General features: G+C 45.1%; 2 protein-coding genes and 1 long non-coding RNA gene across 7 annotated transcripts in view; 1 reads left to right on the top strand and 2 right to left on the bottom strand.

The window, feature by feature from the left end:
• TTC39C (tetratricopeptide repeat domain 39C) overlaps window positions 1–1,037 on the bottom strand; it is a 97,798-nt gene extending 96,761 nt beyond the window's left edge. For all 3 annotated transcript variants that reach the window (XR_008844202.1, XR_008844201.1, XM_056521741.1), the window contains exon 1: window positions 749–1,037. Coding sequence is in view for 1 of the 3 variants with exons in the window: in XM_056521741.1 (XP_056377716.1) it covers window positions 749–888 (140 nt within the window). In the remaining 2 variants the exon portion in view is untranslated. The remainder of the gene's footprint in view (window positions 1–748) is intronic.
• LOC130274018 (uncharacterized) lies at window positions 763–20,346 on the top strand. Of its 2 annotated transcripts, none has more exons than XR_008844204.1 (4): window positions 763–898; window positions 14,890–14,997; window positions 16,243–16,314; window positions 16,431–20,346. It is a non-coding gene; the product is annotated as an uncharacterized LOC130274018 (long non-coding RNA). The 2 variants fall into 2 exon arrangements; XR_008844203.1 differs by lacking the exon at window positions 763–898 and adding an exon at window positions 1,242–1,379.
• LAMA3 (laminin subunit alpha 3) overlaps window positions 15,898–20,352 on the bottom strand; it is a 241,209-nt gene continuing 236,754 nt past the window's right edge. For both annotated transcript variants that reach the window (XM_056521739.1, XM_056521738.1), the window contains exon 77: window positions 15,898–16,489. In XM_056521739.1, the coding sequence (XP_056377714.1) occupies window positions 16,344–16,489 (146 nt within the window). In that variant the 3' untranslated portion in view covers window positions 15,898–16,343. The remainder of the gene's footprint in view (window positions 16,490–20,352) is intronic.

Consider the following 20,352-nt stretch of genomic DNA (forward strand, 5'->3'; position numbering starts at 1 on the left):
GGGATCCTGAGTGCCACAATGATCGTGCAGGGATCCTAGGTGCCACAATGATTGTGCAGGGATCCTGAGAGCCACAATGATCGTGCAGGGATGCTGAGAGTCACAATGATCATGCAGGGATCCTGAGTGCCGCAATGATCGTGCAGGGATCCTGAGTGGTACAGTGATCGTGCAGGGATCCTGAGTGACAGTGATCGTGCAGGGATCCTGAGTGACAGTGATTGTGCTGGGATCCTGAGTGCCACAGTGAAGGTGTATTGTCATAATAACTGCACAAAGACCCCCTAGTGCCCCAGTGATCAAGCAGGGAATCTAGGTGGCACTCACACAGGGATCCTGAATGTGACAGAGATTGTGCAGGGACTCTAAGTGGCATAGTGACTGCACATGATCCTGAGCCCCCCCACAGTGATGGTGCAGAGATCCTGAGTGCCATAGTAATTGTGCAGAGATCACAGCAGGATCCTGAGGGCCATAGTAATTGTGCAGAGATCACAGCAGGATCCTGAGTGCCATAGTAATTGTGCAGAGAGCACAGCAGGATCCTGAGGGCCACAGTGACTGTGCAGGGATCCTTACACAGTGCCCAGTCACAGATCCTGAGGATCACCAGAGAATCCCATCTAGACAATCCTGGGTACCACAGTGCTTGCCCGGAGGGGTCTCCGAGGGGCTGTGTCCTGTGACAGGTGGTCATCAGGGAGGACACAGCCCTGGCACACAGCGCCCACACTGCCATCCTGCTCACCTGTATTTCTTGAAGAGCTGATCGGATTCTCTGAAGCCATTGTTGAGCAGCATATTGATGCCCACCAGGGCCAGCTCCGCGTCATCCATCGGGTCCAGGCGATCTGCTTCCCCCTGCCCTGAGGTCTGCTGCTCGGCCATTGTGCGGAGGGTAAGACGTCCTGTGTGCCAGTCTGTGCCCGGGAGCTGCGGCGGCTCCGTCAGTCAGGACACCAGAGTGACACCCTGCCAGGGGCCGGGCCGTGTAACTCGTGTAGGGAGGGGAGGGGCAGGAAGGGGAGGCCCCGCTCTCTTTGTGATGATGGGAGTGATGAAGATGATGGTGGTGATGATGTCCGTCCTCGTCCCTGTGAGCTGCCCTCACTACAAGGGAAGGAGTCGCCTAGTATGTGGCCCAGCCCTTCTGTAGGCTGTAATAGGCACCTGCATGCTGGAGGAGCACAATACATGCCAGCCTCAGCCCTGGCACCACACACTGTAACATGCATAGATTATACAGCGCTATCACCATCTCTTATCATAGGACTAGAATGGGCTCCTTCATACAAGGGCATCAGACAACCCAATAACACTCACCTAGGGGCCACTAACCTGCCACCTGGATAACAAGGTCATGGCCAATATCATAGTGGGTAAGTAACCAGTAGGCTTGTGGTATCAAACTGGTGTTCTCATAGGCTGCCCACACTGGGACATAACTATAGGGTGCGGGGCCCCAAACACCTCTGCTTCATAAGAACACAGTATTATAAATGGCACATGGCAGACTTGGGGTCCTGTTATCTTCATGTATGACTTGTAATGTAGGACACCATCATGGACAATACACCGGTCTCACCAGGGTCGCCTTATTAATTGGGCAGTATAGGTGGAATGTCCCAGTACAGAACATGGTTCTGCACTACCCTTAGGCCCTGTCGGGTTGAGTCCCTCAGTGACCTGGGGGCTCTCCTGCATTGTCTCTCCTGCTGTTCCTGTAATGTCATTATTACAATGTGATTGTAGTCAGTGTCCTAATGTATAGTTAGTATAAAGGACCTATGAGATGTTGTCTAAAGGACCTGTGAAATGTCACATGTTATCTTTATGTTTCACATGTTACCCAGAGAGCACCAGCTTAATCTATGACCCGCAGCTTGACCCATGGGCTTTGGTTCAGCCCCCACTATATAAGGGGGTGGCCATTACAATTCTCTTTCTTAGCACTTGTGCTTCTTTACTGAGACCAGCAACCACCAGAGATCCCAGTGCTAGTGACCAGCATCTGGAAGGCTGCAAAGCTACAGTCATTCCAGTAAGTCAAAAGTCTATGTCTGCTGACACTATCCATAGTCAAGTCCAGTCTAAAGTCAAGCCTCAAGATAATTATCTAAAGTCAATTACCAGTCTAATTGGTCCCAGCAAGCTGCGAGGTCCTTCTGTGTTCCTGGCCACCTCTCTGGGATTCTGGCCTAGCTGTGAAGATAATACCATCTATCTAAACTCAGTAAAGCCTCAGTTAAACCATAACTGGTTGTGGACTCTCCTTTCACTACCTAGCCATTGGAATAGCGGAGATATCGTTCATGTGGTTCCGCTACCCAAAAGCCACTCTGGCGTCACGAACATTAGGGGTTAACAACACCTTGCCCAGTGGATTAATTCCATCTTTCCCCTCCATCTACACCGCTACACCCCATGGTCCCACCATACACAGTGGGTCACCACATAGGCATTTGCCCATGGCCCACTCTCTAAGCGGGCCCACCCAGCCAGCAGAGAAAATCAGAATCCCGAGCCGCTGGCAGGAGAAGATTCAGATTTTATAAACTGCTGTCGATAGGGCCAGCACTACCCATAAGGCAGGTAAGGCAGCTACATTATGGTAATGAGGTTGAGGGGGGATTGATGAAAAAATATAAATCCCCAGTCCCTGGCAGGGGATTCAGATCAGAAGCGCCCCTCTAAGATAGTAAAATGAACGCATCACCACTTAGTATTGTATAGGAGCAGGTAAGAGGTATGATATCTGCAAGATGCCCTTTTTAATAAACTGTTTTCCCCGGGGTAGGTGACACAATTGCCCCCGACTGTCCACTTGATGTAAATGAAAACATGAGTCAATATCCAGGCCACCTTCTTTCATTTCCCTGTGGTCCAGTCTGATGCTTACTTGCCCATTGTAGATACGTTCCATGGTGGACAGAGGTGTCTGTACAGTTTGTTAGGCAACAAGCTGGGGTACACCCTGTGTTCTGCCACCTTTGTGTTAAAGGGGTACTCCACCCCTAGACATCTTATCCCCTATCCAAAGGATAGGGGATAAGATGTCTGATTGAGAGGGTCCCGCCACTGGGGTCCCCGCAATATAGCATGCGGCACCCACCCGTTTCTGCTCCGGAAGCGCTAAAGGGTCTGGGTCCCGACCACCGGAACGGAAGTCCTTGACGTCACGACTCCGACCCCGTGTGACATCACGCCCTGTTCCCTCAATGCAAGTCTATGGGAGGGGGCGTGACGGCCGTCACGCCCCCTCCCATAGACTTGCATTGAGGGGTGGGGCGTGATGTCACACAGGGGCGGAGTCATGATGTCACACAGGGGCGGAGTCATATATTGCGGGGCCCCAGTGGCGGGACCCCCGCGATCAGACATCTTATCCCCTATCCTTTGGTTTTAAGCACTGACTGTCCACTTCACCCCTTGACAGGCGCCAATGTATCACGTCACTCAGTGTTATTCACCCGTCAGTGGTTTTAATATTATGGCTGGTCGCAGTATATCTCTTTACATGGAAATAGATTTTATGGTTATGCTTGAGGCACGGGCTGGTCTTGTCTGAGAGAAGTCGCTCGTAGTTTATTGTGCCTGACTGCTGTATCTTCATTAACTATTAAATGGCTATCTCTACACCTGCACATTATAGTAATAAACAGGGCGTATACCATTCTGCACTGAGGTGACCATGGATTTCAATCATTGTATATTCTCTAACATGAATACATATTAATATGCGTTCCAATATAGGTTTTAGTTTGGACCTTAGTGTTTTTTTCCCCCTAGTTTTTTTCCACTAGTTTTGTAAGTATTGTATTCTACTGTATTCTATAGAATATATTTTGGCTGAATTTGCTGAAACCCTTAGTCATGTTTGAATGTATCTCATTTAGTCATTTATTCTCCTTGTCGATTAAAGGGAATATGTCAGCTCTAGAACATGCTCAGAGCTTAAAGCGTACCTGTCAGATCTCACAAAAAAACCTGTTATATGTTACTTAGTATGTCATTCTGATCATGTACATTTAATTTATATCACCCATATTTCACAAAAAATTGGCATATTACTGCTGCTCAATGTCATTCTCATCTTTCCAGAGGGAGGGGGCATGTCCATCTCTTGCCTGCACTGTAATGACTCCTCCCTCTCCCTCACTTTGCTGACTCACTGCTCTTGGAGGAGCCAGGCAGCCGTGCTCTGTAACTCGTTCCTCTTTGGTTTCATTCTGTATACACACACACACAATGATTATTGGGGTGTGCCTGTACGCTGCCACCAAAGACAATATGGTGAGTGTATAAATTGTATCTTCCTATGTCATTCATGTGTGTCATCCTTAGGCAGTCCTGTAATGCTGGCATAGCTCTTTTTTACAGCAGTGTGGCCTTCAGCTGTGTGCCTACTGCTTTTGCACAACTACAACTCCCAGCATGCCCAACAACCTATGACTGTATAGACATGCTTGGAGTTAAAGTTTTGCAATAGCTGGAGGCACATGTTTGGTAAAACTCTGTTTTACAGCAGTGTTGCTGCAGGCTGTGTTACTCCTGCAGTCTTGTCAATCAGCCATCTCGTGTCCATGACCCTTGGACATGCTCATGCTGCTGTGGGACTCATCAGTGTCCCAGGAGGTGTGGGGATTTTCTGAGGCAGTTTTCTTTAATAAAATGTGAATTTTAAAAAAAGAAATATATTAGAAAAACTATTGTTTTGCCAAGATGTACAACATTTAAAAAGTTTTAATATCTGCAATGCCCATTTAACAATCATGCATATCTCCTCCCTCCCCCACCCTTCCCTGCCTTGACTGATTGATGTACAGGGCTCATCCTCTTACCCTGAGCCATGAACATCAATCAATCAAGACAGGGAGGGGTGGGGGAGGGAGAAGGCATGTATTCTGCAGCTTACCACAACCTTCTTGACTCTTAAAGTGTACCTGTCAGTAGCAAAACCTTTTTTCTATACTGCAGAAAATAACATTACATGTATATTTGTAATATACATATAATGTTATTCCCCCCCTTAAAATAGACACAGTTTCTATTTTGCTGTCAGCGTTATGACCGCGGGGGTATTTCCGGTCCCCGTATCCGGCAATGCTAAGAATGTTCATTCTTTCAGTGTGTGTGAATTTTAGTGGCGGAGCATGGTGTGGTGGAAACCTATTGACCCCCATGGGGCTGCACCGGAATTTCCAAGCGGAATTACTTTCTCTATAGCCTTTGGCTGTGGGCATGCTGGAAGTTGTAGTTTTGCAACAGCTAGCTGGAGAAACACATGCATTACACATGTATACAGTCCTCCCTTTTAATATGTCAATTGTGACATAGTCCACAATATCCAATGTTAGAAAGAGTTACCATAGACTACTGGTATTGTTAAAGGGTTATTCCGGCCATAGACATCGTATCCCCTATCCAAGGTATGTCAGCACTAGACCATGCTCAGAGCCCCTCCCTTAGAGATGAATGGAGGGGGTGTGGCATCACGTCTCCAGTGCCGGAAACTCAGAGGTGTCCGGGACTAGAGCAGCAGTCCGGCCGAAATGCGGGGTGCTGCACGGAGATCGCGCAGGGGGTGGTCCCATCGGCAGGCCCACCGCGATTAGACATCTTATCCCCTATCCTTAGGATAGGGGATAAGATGTCTAAAGCCGGAATACCACTTTAAATAATTCCACTAAGTGTATGTTCATGTGGCGTAAAATGTGTGGAATGTCCGCCCAAAAATGAGGGAGGCCATTCCGCACATGTTCACGAACCCACGGGCGCTAGGACCGCTCGGAATTGTGATGCCCTTGTGCAAAATCCGCACAAAGAATAAACGTCTATTCTTTCTATGGATGCCGCAATCGGTATTGTTTCTGCCACAAAAATTCCACCATGTGCAGCAGAATCCCATTGAAATCAATGGGACTCTGCTGCAGCGGAATTCCGCACGGACATCCCGCCTTACAGGCGGGATGTCTGTGCGGAATTCCGCTGCAGCAGAGTCCCATTGATTTCAATGCCCTAATACAGGTGCAGAATTTCTAGACACAGGTCTGGCTCATGACGCCTTCTCGAGGCCTCCATGTACTTGCCAACAAGACAAGCCCTACTCAGATGAATGCATCGGATTTTCAGTGGCAGAAGTTTCCGCTCCATGTGAATCCGCCTTTATACTTCTGCCCATAGGCTGTGTGTCATTAAAAAGTCTGTTCTACGGAAGAATATGTTCCACATTATGTTCTCATCCCATTTATTACAATGTAGATCTCAACTCTCTAGATTTAATTTGTAGTTCAGGCGCTCAAAGATAAAAAAAAAAGATCCACTGCAGGCGAAGGAATTAATATTATTTAATCCGCAGTCTGGGCTGTCATAGTAAGAACGGAAGAAACTTAATGACTAACTACACATTACAAAACGGCTCTCCGAGCATGCAGATGGGACCGTGTCCTAGATACAGACATCCGAGCGAATGAAACCACAGCAACGAGGACTAATCTGACCAAAATAGTGTCTAGGAGGTGAACAAAAAAGAATTCTTTATTCCTGGTAGATTTAGATCAACAGTTTTATTAATATGACAATTATAAGAAAATAATAGTATATTTTGCAAATGTATTTAATAATATGTAAATTGAGGAAACAAGTGTCTTAAAGGGGTACTTTGGTGGAAAACTTTTTTATTTTTTAAATCAACTGGTGCGAGAAAGTTAAACAGATTTGTAAATGACTTCTATTAAAAAAAAAATCTTAATCCTTCCAGTACTTTTTAGCGGCTGTATACTACAGAGGAAATGCTTTTCTTTTTGGATTTCTCTTCTGTCACGACCACAGTGCTCTCTGCTGTCCATTTTTGGAACTGTCCAGAACAGCATATGTTTGCTATGGGGATTTTCTCCTGCTCTGGACAGTTCCTAAAATGGTCAGCAGAGAGAAATGTGGTTGTGACAGAAAGGAAATTAAAAAATAAATGCATTTCCTCTGTAGTATACAGCCGCTAATAAGTACTGGAAGGATTAATATTTTTTAATAGAAGTAATTTATAAATCTGTTTATCTTTCTGGCACTAGTTGATTTAAAAAAAAAAGGTAATAGCGGAAAATACCCCCCAAAATTTGAAGCCCAATTTCTCCCGATTCAGAAAACACCCCATATGGGGATGAAAAGTGCTCTGCTGGCGCACTACAGGTCTCAGAAGAGAAGGAGTAACATTTGGCTTTTTGAAAGCAAATTTTGCTCTGGGGGCATGCCGCATTTAGGAAGCCCCTATGGTGCCAGAACAGCAAAAAAAAAACACATGGCATACCATTTTGGAAACTAGACCCCTCGGGGAACGTAACAAGGGGTAATGTGAACCTTAATACCCTACAGGTGTTTCATGACTTTTGCATATGTAAAAAAATATATATTTTTTTTACCTAAAATGCTTGGTTTCCCAAAATTTTTACAATTTTAAAAAGGGTAATAGCAGAAAATACCCCCCCAAAATTTGAAGCCCAATTTCTCCCGATTCAGAAAACACCCCATATGGGTGTGAAAAGTGCTCTGCTGGCGCACTACAGGTCTCAGAAGAGAAGGAGTCACATTTGGCTTTTTGAAAGCGAATTTTGCTCTGGGGGCATGCCGCATTTAGGAAGCCCCTATGGTGCCAGGACAGCAAAAAAAAAACACATGGCATACCATTTTGGAAACTAGACCCCTCGGGGAACGTAACAAGGGGTAATTTGAACCTTAATACCCTACAGGTGTTTCACGACTTTTGCATATGTAAAAAAATATATATATTTTTTTACCTAAAATGCTTGTTTTCCCAAAAATTTTAAATTTTTTAAAAGGGTAATAGCAGAAAATACCCCCCAAAATTTGAAGCCCAATTTCTCCCGAGTACGGCGATACCCCATATGTGGCCCTAAACTGTTGCCTTGAAATACGACAGAGCTCCAAAGTGAGAGCGCCATGCGCATTTGAGGCCTAAATTAGGGACTTGCATAGGGGTGGACATAGGGGTATTCTACGCCAGTGATTCCCAAACAGGGTGCCTCCAGCTGTTGTAAAACTCCCAGCATGCCTAGACAGTCAACGGCTATCTGGCAATACTGGGAGTAGTTGTTTTGCAACAGCTGGAGGCTCCGTTTTGGAAACAGTGGCGTACCAGACGGTTTTCATTTTTATTGGGTAGGGGGGTTGTATAGGGGTATGTGTATATGTAGTGTTTTTTACTTTTTATTTTATTGTGTGTTAGTGTAGTGTAGTGTTTTTAGGGTACAGTCGCACATACGGGGGTTCACAGTAGTTTCTCGCTGGCAGTTTGAGCTACGGCAGAAAATTTGACGCAGCTCAAACTTGCAGCCGGATACTTACTGTAATCCTCCGCCCATGTGAGTGTACCCTGTGTGACCCGTCTAACACGAGAGAATACCCTGTACATTCACATTGGGGGGGGGGGGGGGGAATCCAGCTGTTGCAAAACTACAACTCCCAGCATGTACGGTCTATCAGTGCATGCTGGGAGTTGTAGTTTTGCAACCGCTGGAGGCTCCGTTTTGGAAACAGTGGCGTACCAGACGTTTTTCATTTTTATTGGGGAGGGGAGGGGGGCTGTGTAGGGGTATGTGTATATGTAGTGTTTTTTACTTTTTATTTTATTTAGTGTTAGTGTAGTATAGTGTTTTTAGGGTACAGTCACACGGGCGGGGGGTTCACAGTAGTTTCTCGCTGCCAGTTTGAGCTGCGGCAGAAATTTTGCCGCACTTCAAACTTGCAGCCGGATACTTACTGTAATCCTCCGCCCATGTGAGTGTACCCTGTACGTTCACATTGGGGGGGGGGGGGGGGAACATCCAGCTGTTGCAAAACTACAACTCCCAGCATGTACGGTCTATCAGTGCATGCTGGGAGTTGTAGTTTTGCAACAGCTGGAGGCACACTGGTTGTGAAACACCGAGTTTGGTAACAAACTCAGTGTTTTGCAACCAGTGTGCCTTCAGCTGTTGCAAAAGCTACAACCCCCAGCATGTACGGACAGCGGAAGGGCATGCTGGGTGTTGTAGTTATGCAACAGCTGGAGGCATACTACTTTGGCTGGGGATGATGGGGATTGTAGTTATGCAACAGCTGGAGACACACTGGTTTGCTACTTAACTTAGTGTGCCTTCAGCTGTTGCAAAACTACAACTCTCAGCAGTCACCGACAGCCAACGGGCATGCTGGGAGTTGTAGTTATGCAACCACCAGATGCACCACTACAACTCCCAGCATGCACTTTAGCTGATTGTGCAAGCTGGGAGTTGTAGTTACACAACAGCTGAAGGTACACTTTTCCATAGAAAGAATGTGCCTCCAGCTGTTGCAAAACTACAAGTCCCAGCATGCCCATAAGGGCATGCTGGGAGTTGTGGTGGTCTGCCTCCTGCTGTTGCATAACTACAGCTCCCAGCATGCCCTTATTGCATGCTGGGAGCTGTTGCTAAGCAACAGCAGGAGGCTGTCACTCACCTCCAACGATCCTCGCCGCACAGGTCAGTCCCTCGTCGTCTCCGCCGCCGCCGCCGCTGCTCCTGGGGCCCCGATCCCAACAGGGGCGCCGGGGATCGGGGTCCCCAGCACCCGGGGTGCACGCCCCGCACCCGCTCACGTCCTCCGGAAGAGGGGCGGAGCGGGTTGCGGGAGTGACACCCGCAGCAGGCGCCCTGATTGGTCGGCCGGTAATCCGGCCGACGAATCAGGGCGATCGTGAGGTGGCACCAGTGCCACCTCACCCCTGCTGGCTCTGGCTGTTCGGGGCCGTCAGAGACGGCCCCGAACAGCCAGTAATTCCGGGTCATCGGGTCACTGGAGACCCGATTGACCCGGAATCCGCCGCAGATCGCTGGACTGAATTGTCCAGCGATCTGCGGCCATCGCCGACATGGGGGGTCATAATGACCCCCCTGGGCGATATGCCCCGATGCCTGCTGAACGATTTCAGCAGGCATCGGGGACCGGCTCCGCTCCAGATGGTTGCGGGGGGCCGGTAAAACACATGACGTTCTCATACGTCATGTGTCCTTAAGGACTCGGAAATGGAGACGTATGAGAACGTCATGTGTCCTTAAGGGGTTAAGAACAACAGAAAAGAACAACTCAACTTCAGCAGCTCATAAGTACTGAAAGAATTAATATTTTTTAATAGAAGTGATTTACAAATCTGTTTAACTTTCTGGGGCCAGTTGATGTATAAAATTTTTTTTCCCCCTGGATAACCCCTTTAACCCCTTAAGGACTCAGCCCATTTTGGCCTTAAGGACTCAGACAATTTAATTTTTACGTTTTCATTTTTTCCTCCTCGCCTTCTAAAAATCATAACTCTTTTATATTTTCATCCACAGACTAGTATGAGGGCTTGTTTTTTGCGCGACCAGTTGTCCTTTGTAATGACATCACTCATTATATCATAAAATGTATGGCGCAACCAAAAAAACACTATTTTTGTGGGGAAATGAAAACGAAAAACGCAATTTTGCTAATTTTGGAAGGTTTCGTTTTCACGCCGTACAATTTATGGTAAAAATTATGTGTGTTCTTTATTCTGAGGGTCAATACGATTAAAATGATACCCATTATTATATACTTTTATATTATTGTTGCGCTTAAAAAAAATCACAAACTTTTTAACCAAATTAGTACGTTTATAATTCCTTTATTTTGATGACCTATAACTTTTTTATTTTTCCGTATAAGCGGCGGTATGGGGGCTCATTTTTTGCGCCATTATCTGTACTTTTTTTTATACCACATTTGCATATAAAAAACTTTTAATACATTTTTTATAATTTTTTTTTTAATAAACTGTATTAAAAAAGTAGGAATTTTGGACTTTTTTTTTTTTTCGTTTACGCCGTTCACCGTACGGGATCATTAACATTTTATTTTAATAGTTCGGACATTTACGCACGCGGCGATACCAAATATGTCTATAAAAAAAATTTTTTACGCTTTTTGGGGGTAAAATAGGAAAAAACGGACGTTTTACTTTTTTATTGGGGGAGGGGATTTTTCACTTTTTTTTTACTTTAACTTTTTTTTTTACACTTGAATAGTCCCCATAGGGGACTATTCATAGCAATACCATGATTGCTAATACTGATCTGTTCTATGTATAGGACATAGAACAGATCAGTATTATCGGTGATCTTCTGCTCTGGTCTGCTCGATCACAGACCAGAGCAGGAGACGCCGGGAGCCGGACGGAGGAAGGAGAGGGGACCTCCGTGCGGCGTTATGAATGATCGGATTCCCGCAGCAGCAAAGGCATTTTGACTAAGTGCTTGGAATGAGCAAGACAAATCTTATAAGTATTCCAATGTCCAGAATGAGTCTGACTGAAAAGTCTTTTTTTTAGGCACTATGAATAGGTGTGACTAGAACCCATAAAAATTCTCCAATTTAGACACAGGGATGACACCCTGGAGGCAAAGAGAGCATAAATACCTTGGGAAAAAAGGTAATGCTTAAAGTGTACCTGTCATCAACAAAAACGTTTTATATAATGTAGATAATACCATTATATGTAAATTTGTAATATACATTGGTTTAAAAATATGTATATTTTTTTCCCTGCAGCTATTGCCTATGTGTCTCTATGAGCAGTCCAAATACAGGAAGTGAGGGTGGACAATCGGGGCTCTGTGCAATGAAGACAAGCAGGGCTCTGTACACAGGACAAGCAGGGCTCTGTACACTGAGGACAAGCAGCGCTCTGTACACTGAGGACAAGCAGCGCTCTGTACAGGGAGGACAAGCAGGGCTCTGAAGTGAGGACAAGCAGGACTCTGTACACTGAGGACAAGCAGGGCTCTGTACACTGAGGACAAGCAGGGCTCTGTGCACTGAGGACAAGCAGGGCTCTGTGCACTGAGGACAAGCAGGGCTCTGTGCACTGAGGACAAGCAGGGCTCTGTGCACTGAGGACAAGCAGGGCTCTGTGCACTGAGGACAAGCAGGGCTCTGTGCACTGAGGACAATCAGGGCTCTGTTCACTGAGGACAATCAGGGCTCTGTACACTGAGGACAATCAGGGCTCTGTACACTGAGGACAAGCAGGGCTCTGTACACTGAGGACAAGCAGGGCTTTGTGCACTGAGGGCAAGCAGGGCTCTGTGCACTGAGGACAAGCGGGGCTCTGTACACTGAGGACAAGCAGGGCTCTGTACTAGAGATGAGCGAACTTACAGTAAATTCGATTCATCACGAACTTCTCGGCTCGGCAGTTGATGACTTATCCTGCGTAAATTAGTTCAGCCTTCAGGTGCTCCGGTGGGCTGGAAAAGGTGGATACATTCCTAGGAAATAGTCTCATAGGACTGTAGCCACCTTTTCCAGCCCACCGGAGCACCTGAAAGCTGAACTAATTTATGCAGGAAAATACTGCCGAGCCGAGAAGTTTGTGACGAATCAAATTTACTGTAAGTTCGCTCATCTCTACTCTGTACACTGAGGACAAGCAGGGCTCTGTGCACTGAGGACAAGTAGGGCTCTGTACACTGAGGACAAGCAGGGCTCTGTGCACAGAGGACTAGCAGGGCTCTGTGCATTGAGGCTCTGTAACATGCTACGGACTCACACATGAGGATGATTGACAAGCCAGGAGCCTGCTTGTCGTGCCCTCATCCTGTATTTGGACTCCTCACAGGCAATAGCTGTTGGGGAAAGGAAGCAAAACTTGATTTGTATCTTGTTGACATCACCTCTTGATCCTAAGCGTCATCGGCATGAGTTGGTAATATCTACTTGAAGGAGAGCAGTTGTCCCTACATCCAAAGGAAGAACCTGAGGAAAGGCAGGACCCTCAGGCTGAAAAAAACTTGGAAGTGGAAAACTTAAGGACCAGAGGTGAGCCGACCAGGAGGTTTTAGTGGCGAGTCTTTTCCATACAGTCACAAAAGAACTGAAAAGACAGGAGTGGGAACAATACTGCTGCCAGTGAGGGAGGGGTGAGAATTGGGCCACTACTGCTACCAGTCCAGGAGGGTAGAAATGGGGCCAGTACTACTACCAGTGTAGGAAGGATGAGAACAGGAACAGTACTGCTGCCAGTGGAGAAGGGGTGGTAATGGGGACAGTACTGCTGCCAGGGGGATAAGGGGTGGGAATGGGGACAGTACTGCTGCCAGTGGAGAAGGGGTGGTAATGGAGACAGTACTGCTGCCAGGGGGATAAGGGGTGGGAATGGGACAGTACTGCTGCCAGGGGGATAAGGGGTGGTAATGGGGACAGTACTGCTGCCAGTGGAGAAGGGGTGGTAATGGGGACAGTACTGCTGCCAGGGGGATAAGGGGTGGGAATGGGGACAGTACTTCTGCCAGTGGAGAAGGGGTTGTAATGGGGACAGTACTGCTGCCAGGGGAATAAGGGGTAGGAATGGGGACAGTACTGCTGCCAGTGGAGAAGGGGTGGTAATGGGGACAGTACTGCTGCCAGGGGGATAAGGGGTGGGAATGGGACAGTACTGCTGCCAGTGGAGAAGGGGTGGTAATGGGGACAGTACTGCTGCCAGGGGGATAAGGGGTGGGAATGGGACAGTACTGCTGCCAGTGGAGAAGGGGTGGTAATAGGGACAGTACTGCTGCCAGGGGGATAAGGGGTGGGAATGGGACAGTATTGCTGCCACCTGTTGAGGGGTGGAGAAAGTACTGTTGCTAATGCAGGAGGGGTAAAAATAGAGATTGTACAGCTGGCATGTGTATTGCTGCCAGTAGTGCTGCATTGTGGTGCTTTTGAGATAGTATTTTATGTTGCAGTGAGGTATGTGATGCTTCTGGGAGGTATTGTTGCAGAAATGTGGTATAAGGCACTTCTGGTAAGGCATTTGCACAGTGGCACATGGCACTTTTGGGGAAGTACTTTGTTCTGCACTGTTACTAGCCACTTCTAAAGTATACTTTGTGCTGCAGTGCAGTGTTTGGTGTTTCTTGGTGTATTTTGTGCTTAACTGTGGTATTTGGCACTTCTGGGGAGGTATGTGATGCACTGTGGTGTTTGTTAGACACTTATTTTGTGCTGTGCTGTTCCATTTGGCATTTCTGGTGAGATGCTTATGGGAGGGTATATTGTGCTGCACAGTATTTGGTGTTGCTAGGTGGTATTTTATTGCTGATGAGCCTCCAGCATTATCATTGTTTGGCTGGTAAGGTCCGAAAAGACAAAGTCTGAGAAGCTCAGATCTATTCTGTCTGTCTCCGTCTATAAACATGTACATAAAAATGTTTTTTCATTTATTAGATTGCCCTTTTTGTTATTGTAATGATGATTTCGGTTGGTAGGTAGCAGAACAGATAGTCAGCACTATTTACAGGTTTTGCTTGCATCAGCCATTTATCTAGTTGCGTTACAGACAATAACTTCTACTATATCTGCATATTACTTTATATTTTATTTCTGTTATAGAATACAGGCGTATAATATCACATTATATACAATATACTCCAGTACCAATTGTATTAGCTCTCAGAGCATGGAGAGCAATAACCCATAGCTCTGCAGTCAGAGGCCTCCTATAATGTAGACCTCTTCAGCTATTTTTTGATTAAATATCTGAATGTTCCATCTAAAGGTTAGTTATGCTCATCATGTATCTCAATGGAAATACCATTTTTAAATGTAGGATCATGTTGTCCTGGAAACCATTGAAAAGGTCAACTGTCTAAAAAATTCAGACGCTACGCGTGTACCACAGGAATAAATATAGTCAACTCAATGCATTGAAAAAGAAAGAGAGCCCCATAGCAAATATCGATAAGGGCCTCCAATAATGGCGTCTAATTTTGCCCCTTCCCCAGGATAGAAAGGTCTTGTGTTCTCCCTTTCTTTCCATAACCCATTGATCATTTATTATTCGTCTCCATTAATTTGCAGACAATGAAGTTCCCTAGAGAGAGGAGTAATGCATTGTTTCTTACCAATAGAAAAAGAATGGGAGCAATGAGGATGTGGCCCCTAGCAGCCATCTTGCCTGCCACTAAGGTACGTACGCCCTTGTCTCAATGATAATAGTAGCCTTTTTTGTATGCAGATGGGCACAGAGGTAATTGACCTAACTAGAGGAATATCTTGGATCAGTTAGTCCAAATCATTATATTAATCAGAAAAATGTAAGATGGTAGCACCCGCACAATGTATTATTTATGTGCTACGTAAACATAAAATGGAAGCATGTCTAATATGTAAGTGATCAATAGGACAGATCTGCATTGGTTGGACAATCACTTTTACCAGAGATTATCGGCTCTGTTATCATAATGGCCGGTTTTCTGTGTGTCCGTGGTCCTTAGACCGTTTATGTTCACACGTTATTACAATTACTAAATACAAAGCCAAGAATGGATTAGAAATAAGGGGAAGTCTCAATCTTTTCTTTATATGTGTCCTACATCTATGACCTGTTCTTTAGTTTGTATTCAACAATTGCAATTAAAAACCTGAATGTGTGATCTCAGGCTTAAAGGGGTACTCCGGTGGAAAACTATTTTTTTCTAATCAACCAGTGCCAGAAAGTTAAACAGATTTGTAAATTACTTCTATTACAAAATCTTAATCCTTCCAGTACTTATCAGCTGCTGTATACTACAGAGTATGAATTTCCTTTCAGTCTGACAACATTGCTCTCTGCTGACACCTCTGTCCATGTCAGGAACTGTCCAGAGCAGGAGAGGTTTGCTATGGGGATTTGCTCCTACTCTGGACAGTTCCTGATATGGACAGAGGTGTCAGCAGAGAGCACTGTTGTCAGACTGAAAATAAATTCAAAAAGAAAAGAACTCTGTAGTATACAGCAGCTGATAAGTACTGGAAGGATTATGATTTTTAATAGAAATAATTTACAAATCTGTTTAACTTTCTGGCACCAGTTGATTTGACTTTTTTTTCCCACTGGAGTACCCCTTTAAGGTGCAGGGATCGTTTTCCATGTATTTGGACTATCTTGATCATCTGTACATTTGGCCTTTCTTTGTTCCATCTCAAGTAATGTTGATTTGTTATAACAGTTTTATGAGTATCTACTACCATTATATTTTTCTATAGACCATCACTTACCTATAACCACAAACATGTAATTTCTATGACAATTCAAACATCATATTGTATCACCACTTTAATTGTAAAAACATACAATCTAACTGAGGTAGCTGCATTTTAGATTGACTTTTAAACAAACCACAAATGAACAGATGAGAAGTATGAACAACACTTTTTTTTTTTACAATCTAGTGAATGGGAGATAAGATGGAAACACGTCGGCATAGCACTTCTTAACAGATCTATATCCACGTATGTTCCCTGGTGAGTGATACACAATTTATACGTGACGCTTATGCTGCAGGACACCTGCTTAGGCTGATAGCACCATTGATGTCTGTTATTTTACTAAAGTTGACGTCTTTCTTATTGACTTTCAGGTTCTTCATACAGCCGACAAATGATCTCTTCACAGGAAGCCACTGTGTTTCCAAGGCATCTGAAACAGAACGAGAGCTTGTAAACACTCTACAACTGCACATAATAACTCATATACGTTATAGATGTCCAAGCTAAAATCTCTTCTAAATAATGAAACGTTCTTGTAAGTGTTTACATTTCCTGAATGACGGCTGATTTTGCAGAGTGATAAGCCAGAAGCTGACATTTAGGATTACATGGCAGCCATTCTGAAGAAAAGACGTCCATGTAATGTGTGAGCTGAGTTGACCAGACCATAGCCACGTCTTGTTAGTGGATCTTCTCTCTTGCCTATATAGGGCGATCTGTATGTCAGGGACACACCTTTCGTGGCCTAATAGCATTGTGAATTGGGAAACAAAATCTGTTGTTGATCGCTCTTTTTGGACTTTATTGCTCAATGTGACCTCATTCAAGCTAAGAGACTTTTACTTTGCACATGTTTCCTGGCTTGAAAAGTGCAAAGGTGACACCTTTTGGTTCACTGAAAAATATTATTCTCCTGTTTGAAGAGATCAACAACATAACAAAAATGGGGCCCTATGCCCTCCAAAATGAAAATGACAATAAACACAAAACATGCATAGCTTTCTTTTCTATCCTGGTCTCCAATAAATTTGTCTCTTCCTAAAAAGAAACTCACAGCTATTTCACCGGCACTAAACTCAATATACTGCGTTATACTAAGGGTAAAAAGCTGTAAAAAGAAGGGTTAATTACATATATAGGCACCATATTTGACTAGTGGCCATTTCTAAATCCGCTGGCATTGTGCACCTCTGCTAAATGGAGGCAGAGAGCTGACGCAGCTCCCCTGCCTCATCAATATTCCGAAATTCACTACCCAACCCGCCCCCTTTTCATGATGTGAGAGCCTGAAGGGGGGGGGGGAGAGGAGTGGAGGTCTGGTGTATCAAAGAGCAAAGCACTCACCCCCCCCCCCCCCACCCCACGAGGCTCTCATGTCTCGGAAGGGGGTGGGCTAGGGAGTGAATATTGATGAGGCAGGGAGCTGGGCGGGCTGGCTCCCCACCTCCATTGTGCAGATCTGCTCAATGCCAGCAGATTTAGAAATGGGTACAAGTCAGGAAATACGGCACATATACATTAATAAGGTCACAGCACTCACCATATATATTTAGGAACAAGAAGCTGAGACAGCAGAGGAAGGCTACTGCCGAAATGCTTCATGTTTGATTTTCCTAAATATACTTGGTGAGTGCTGGGACTTTATTTACACTATTTCTGGACCTGATCCACTACGTGCACCACTGCCAATGGAAGTGCAGACCAACTTATATAATAATATTAAAACACAGTGATGTCGCAGTTTCTGCATATTGCATGCAGTGATGCAACATTCTGATGTGACATCATAAATATAATGCACACAGTGATGTCAGATTTTATGTACACACAATAAAAACTATAGCTCATAAACCATAAAACAGTGAAGTCACCATAGCGGCATAATTGATATTGTGATGTCACATACAAGATCATTTACAGAGTGAAGTGGTAGTGCACAGTGAAGTCACAATACAGGCATAATACATTATATGAATTATACACAGTGATTTCTCAGCATAATTTCCTTTGTTTTGGTCTCCTACTGATGCGTATTCTATTTTTCTTGCTTCTCCCACATTAGCATACACTTTAAACGGTAACTTTATTGTGGTCCCTGCTTTTATTTATGTTCCATATACTGAATAATAATTAATATTTGTGTCACTAATATTATGACATTTATTCTGTGGTAAGGCCAATTTTTTAAGAAGCCTTCTACAGAAGAGAAAAACGCTTTGCAGCCATATGCCGCTGTTACGCTTAGTATTTCGGTTAGTATTTGTGGCCAAAACCAGGAGTGGGGCCAAAACACAGAAAAAGGTGCACATCTTTATTATTATTATTATTATTAATAATAATTATAAGAAAAAGAACAACAACAATAATGACAATTCTGTATTATTTCCTAAATAAAAATATCTATAATAAATCTTAAATCATTATAGTTTTTCTCTGTGTCACTTCCACTTCTGGTTTTCTCTACAACTACTAATGAAAAATACTGACCAATATACACTGCTCAAAAAAATAAAGGGAACACGAAGATAACCCATCCTAGATCTGGATGAACTAATCGCATGAAATACTTTGATCTTTACATAGTTGAATGAGCTGACAACAAAATCACACAAAAAATATCAATGGAAATCAAATTTATTAACCCATAGAGGTCTGGATATGGAGTCACACTCAAAATCAAAGTGGAAAACCACACTACAGGCTGATCCAACTTTGATGTAATGTCCTTAAAACAAGTCAAAATGAGGCTCAGTAGTGTGTGTGGCCTCCACGTGCCCGTATGACCTCCCTACAATACCTGGGCATGCTCCTGATGAGGTGTTGGATGGACTCCTAAGGGATATCCTCCCAGACCTGGACTAAAGCATCTGCCAACTCCTGGACAGTCTGTGATGCAACGTGGCGTTGGTGGATGGAGCGAGACATGATGTCCCAGATTTGCTCAATCGGATTTAGGTCTGGGGAATGGGCGGGCCAGTCCATAGCATTAATGCCTTCCTCTTGCAGGAACTTCTGACACCAGCCACATGAGGTCTAGCATTGTCTTGTATTAGGAGTAACCCAGGGCCAACCGAACAAGCATATGGTCTCACAAGGGGTCTGAGGATCTCATCTTGGTACCTAATGGCAGTCAGGCGAACTCTGGCAAGCATATGGAGGGCTGTGCGGCCCCCCAAAGAAATGCCACACACACCATTACTGACCCCCCACCAAACCGGTCATGCTGGAGGATGTTGCAGGCAGCAGAACATTCTCCACAGCGTCTCCAGACATCTATCACATGTGCTCAGTGTGAACCTGCTTTCATCTGTGAAGAGCACAGGGTGCCAGTGGCGAATTTGCCAATCTTGGTGTTCTCTGGCAAATGCCAAACATCCTGCATGGTGTTGGGCTGTAAGCACAACCCCCACCTGTGGATGTCAGGCCCTCATACCACCCTCATGGAGTCTGTTTCTGACCGTTTGAGTGGACACATGCACATTTGTGGCCTGCTGGAGGTCATTTTGCAGGGCTCTGGCAGTGCTCCTCCTTGCACAAAGGCGGAGGTAGTGGTCCTGCTGCTGGGTTGTTTCCCTCCTATGGCCCCCTCCATGTCTCCTGATTTCCTGGCCTGTCCCTGGTAGCGCCTCCATGCTCTGGACACTACACTGACAGACACAGCAAACCTTCTTGCCACAGCTCGCATTAATGTGCCATCCTGGATGAGCTGCACTACCTGAGCCACTTGTGTGGGTTATAGACTCTGTCTCATGCTACCACTAGAGTGAAAGCACCGCCAGCATTCCAAAGTGACCAAAACATCAGCCAGGAAGCATAGGAGCTGAGAAGTGGTCTGTGGTCACCACAGGCACCTTCACTCCTTTATTGGCTTTATCTTGCTAATTGCCCATCATTTACACTTGTTGTCTGTTCCATTTGCACAACAGCTGTGAAATTGATTGTCAATCAGTGTTGCTTCCTGAGTGGACAGTGTGATTTCACAGAAGTGTGATTGACTTGGGGTTACATAGTTTTTTTTTTAAGGGTTCCCTTTATTTTTTTGAGCAGTGTATAATGTGAAAAAGAAGCCTACGGGTAGGGTCGCACACAGTGCATCCGCAGTGTATTTCATGCTGCAGATGCACCGACAGCTGGCAGTCACAGAGAGACTGCAGAGCGAGCTCCAAGCTGCGGCTCGGCCTGTGACTGCCGGCAGCGGGCGCATACGCAGCGTGAAATACACTGCGGGTGAGCTGTGTGAGACCCTACCATTATACTTTAAATACTATTTAGGAGAATAATGTCAACTTTGCT

This window comes from Hyla sarda, chromosome 5 (assembly GCF_029499605.1).
Source record: "Hyla sarda isolate aHylSar1 chromosome 5, aHylSar1.hap1, whole genome shotgun sequence".
NCBI lineage: Eukaryota > Metazoa > Chordata > Amphibia > Anura > Hylidae > Hyla > Hyla sarda.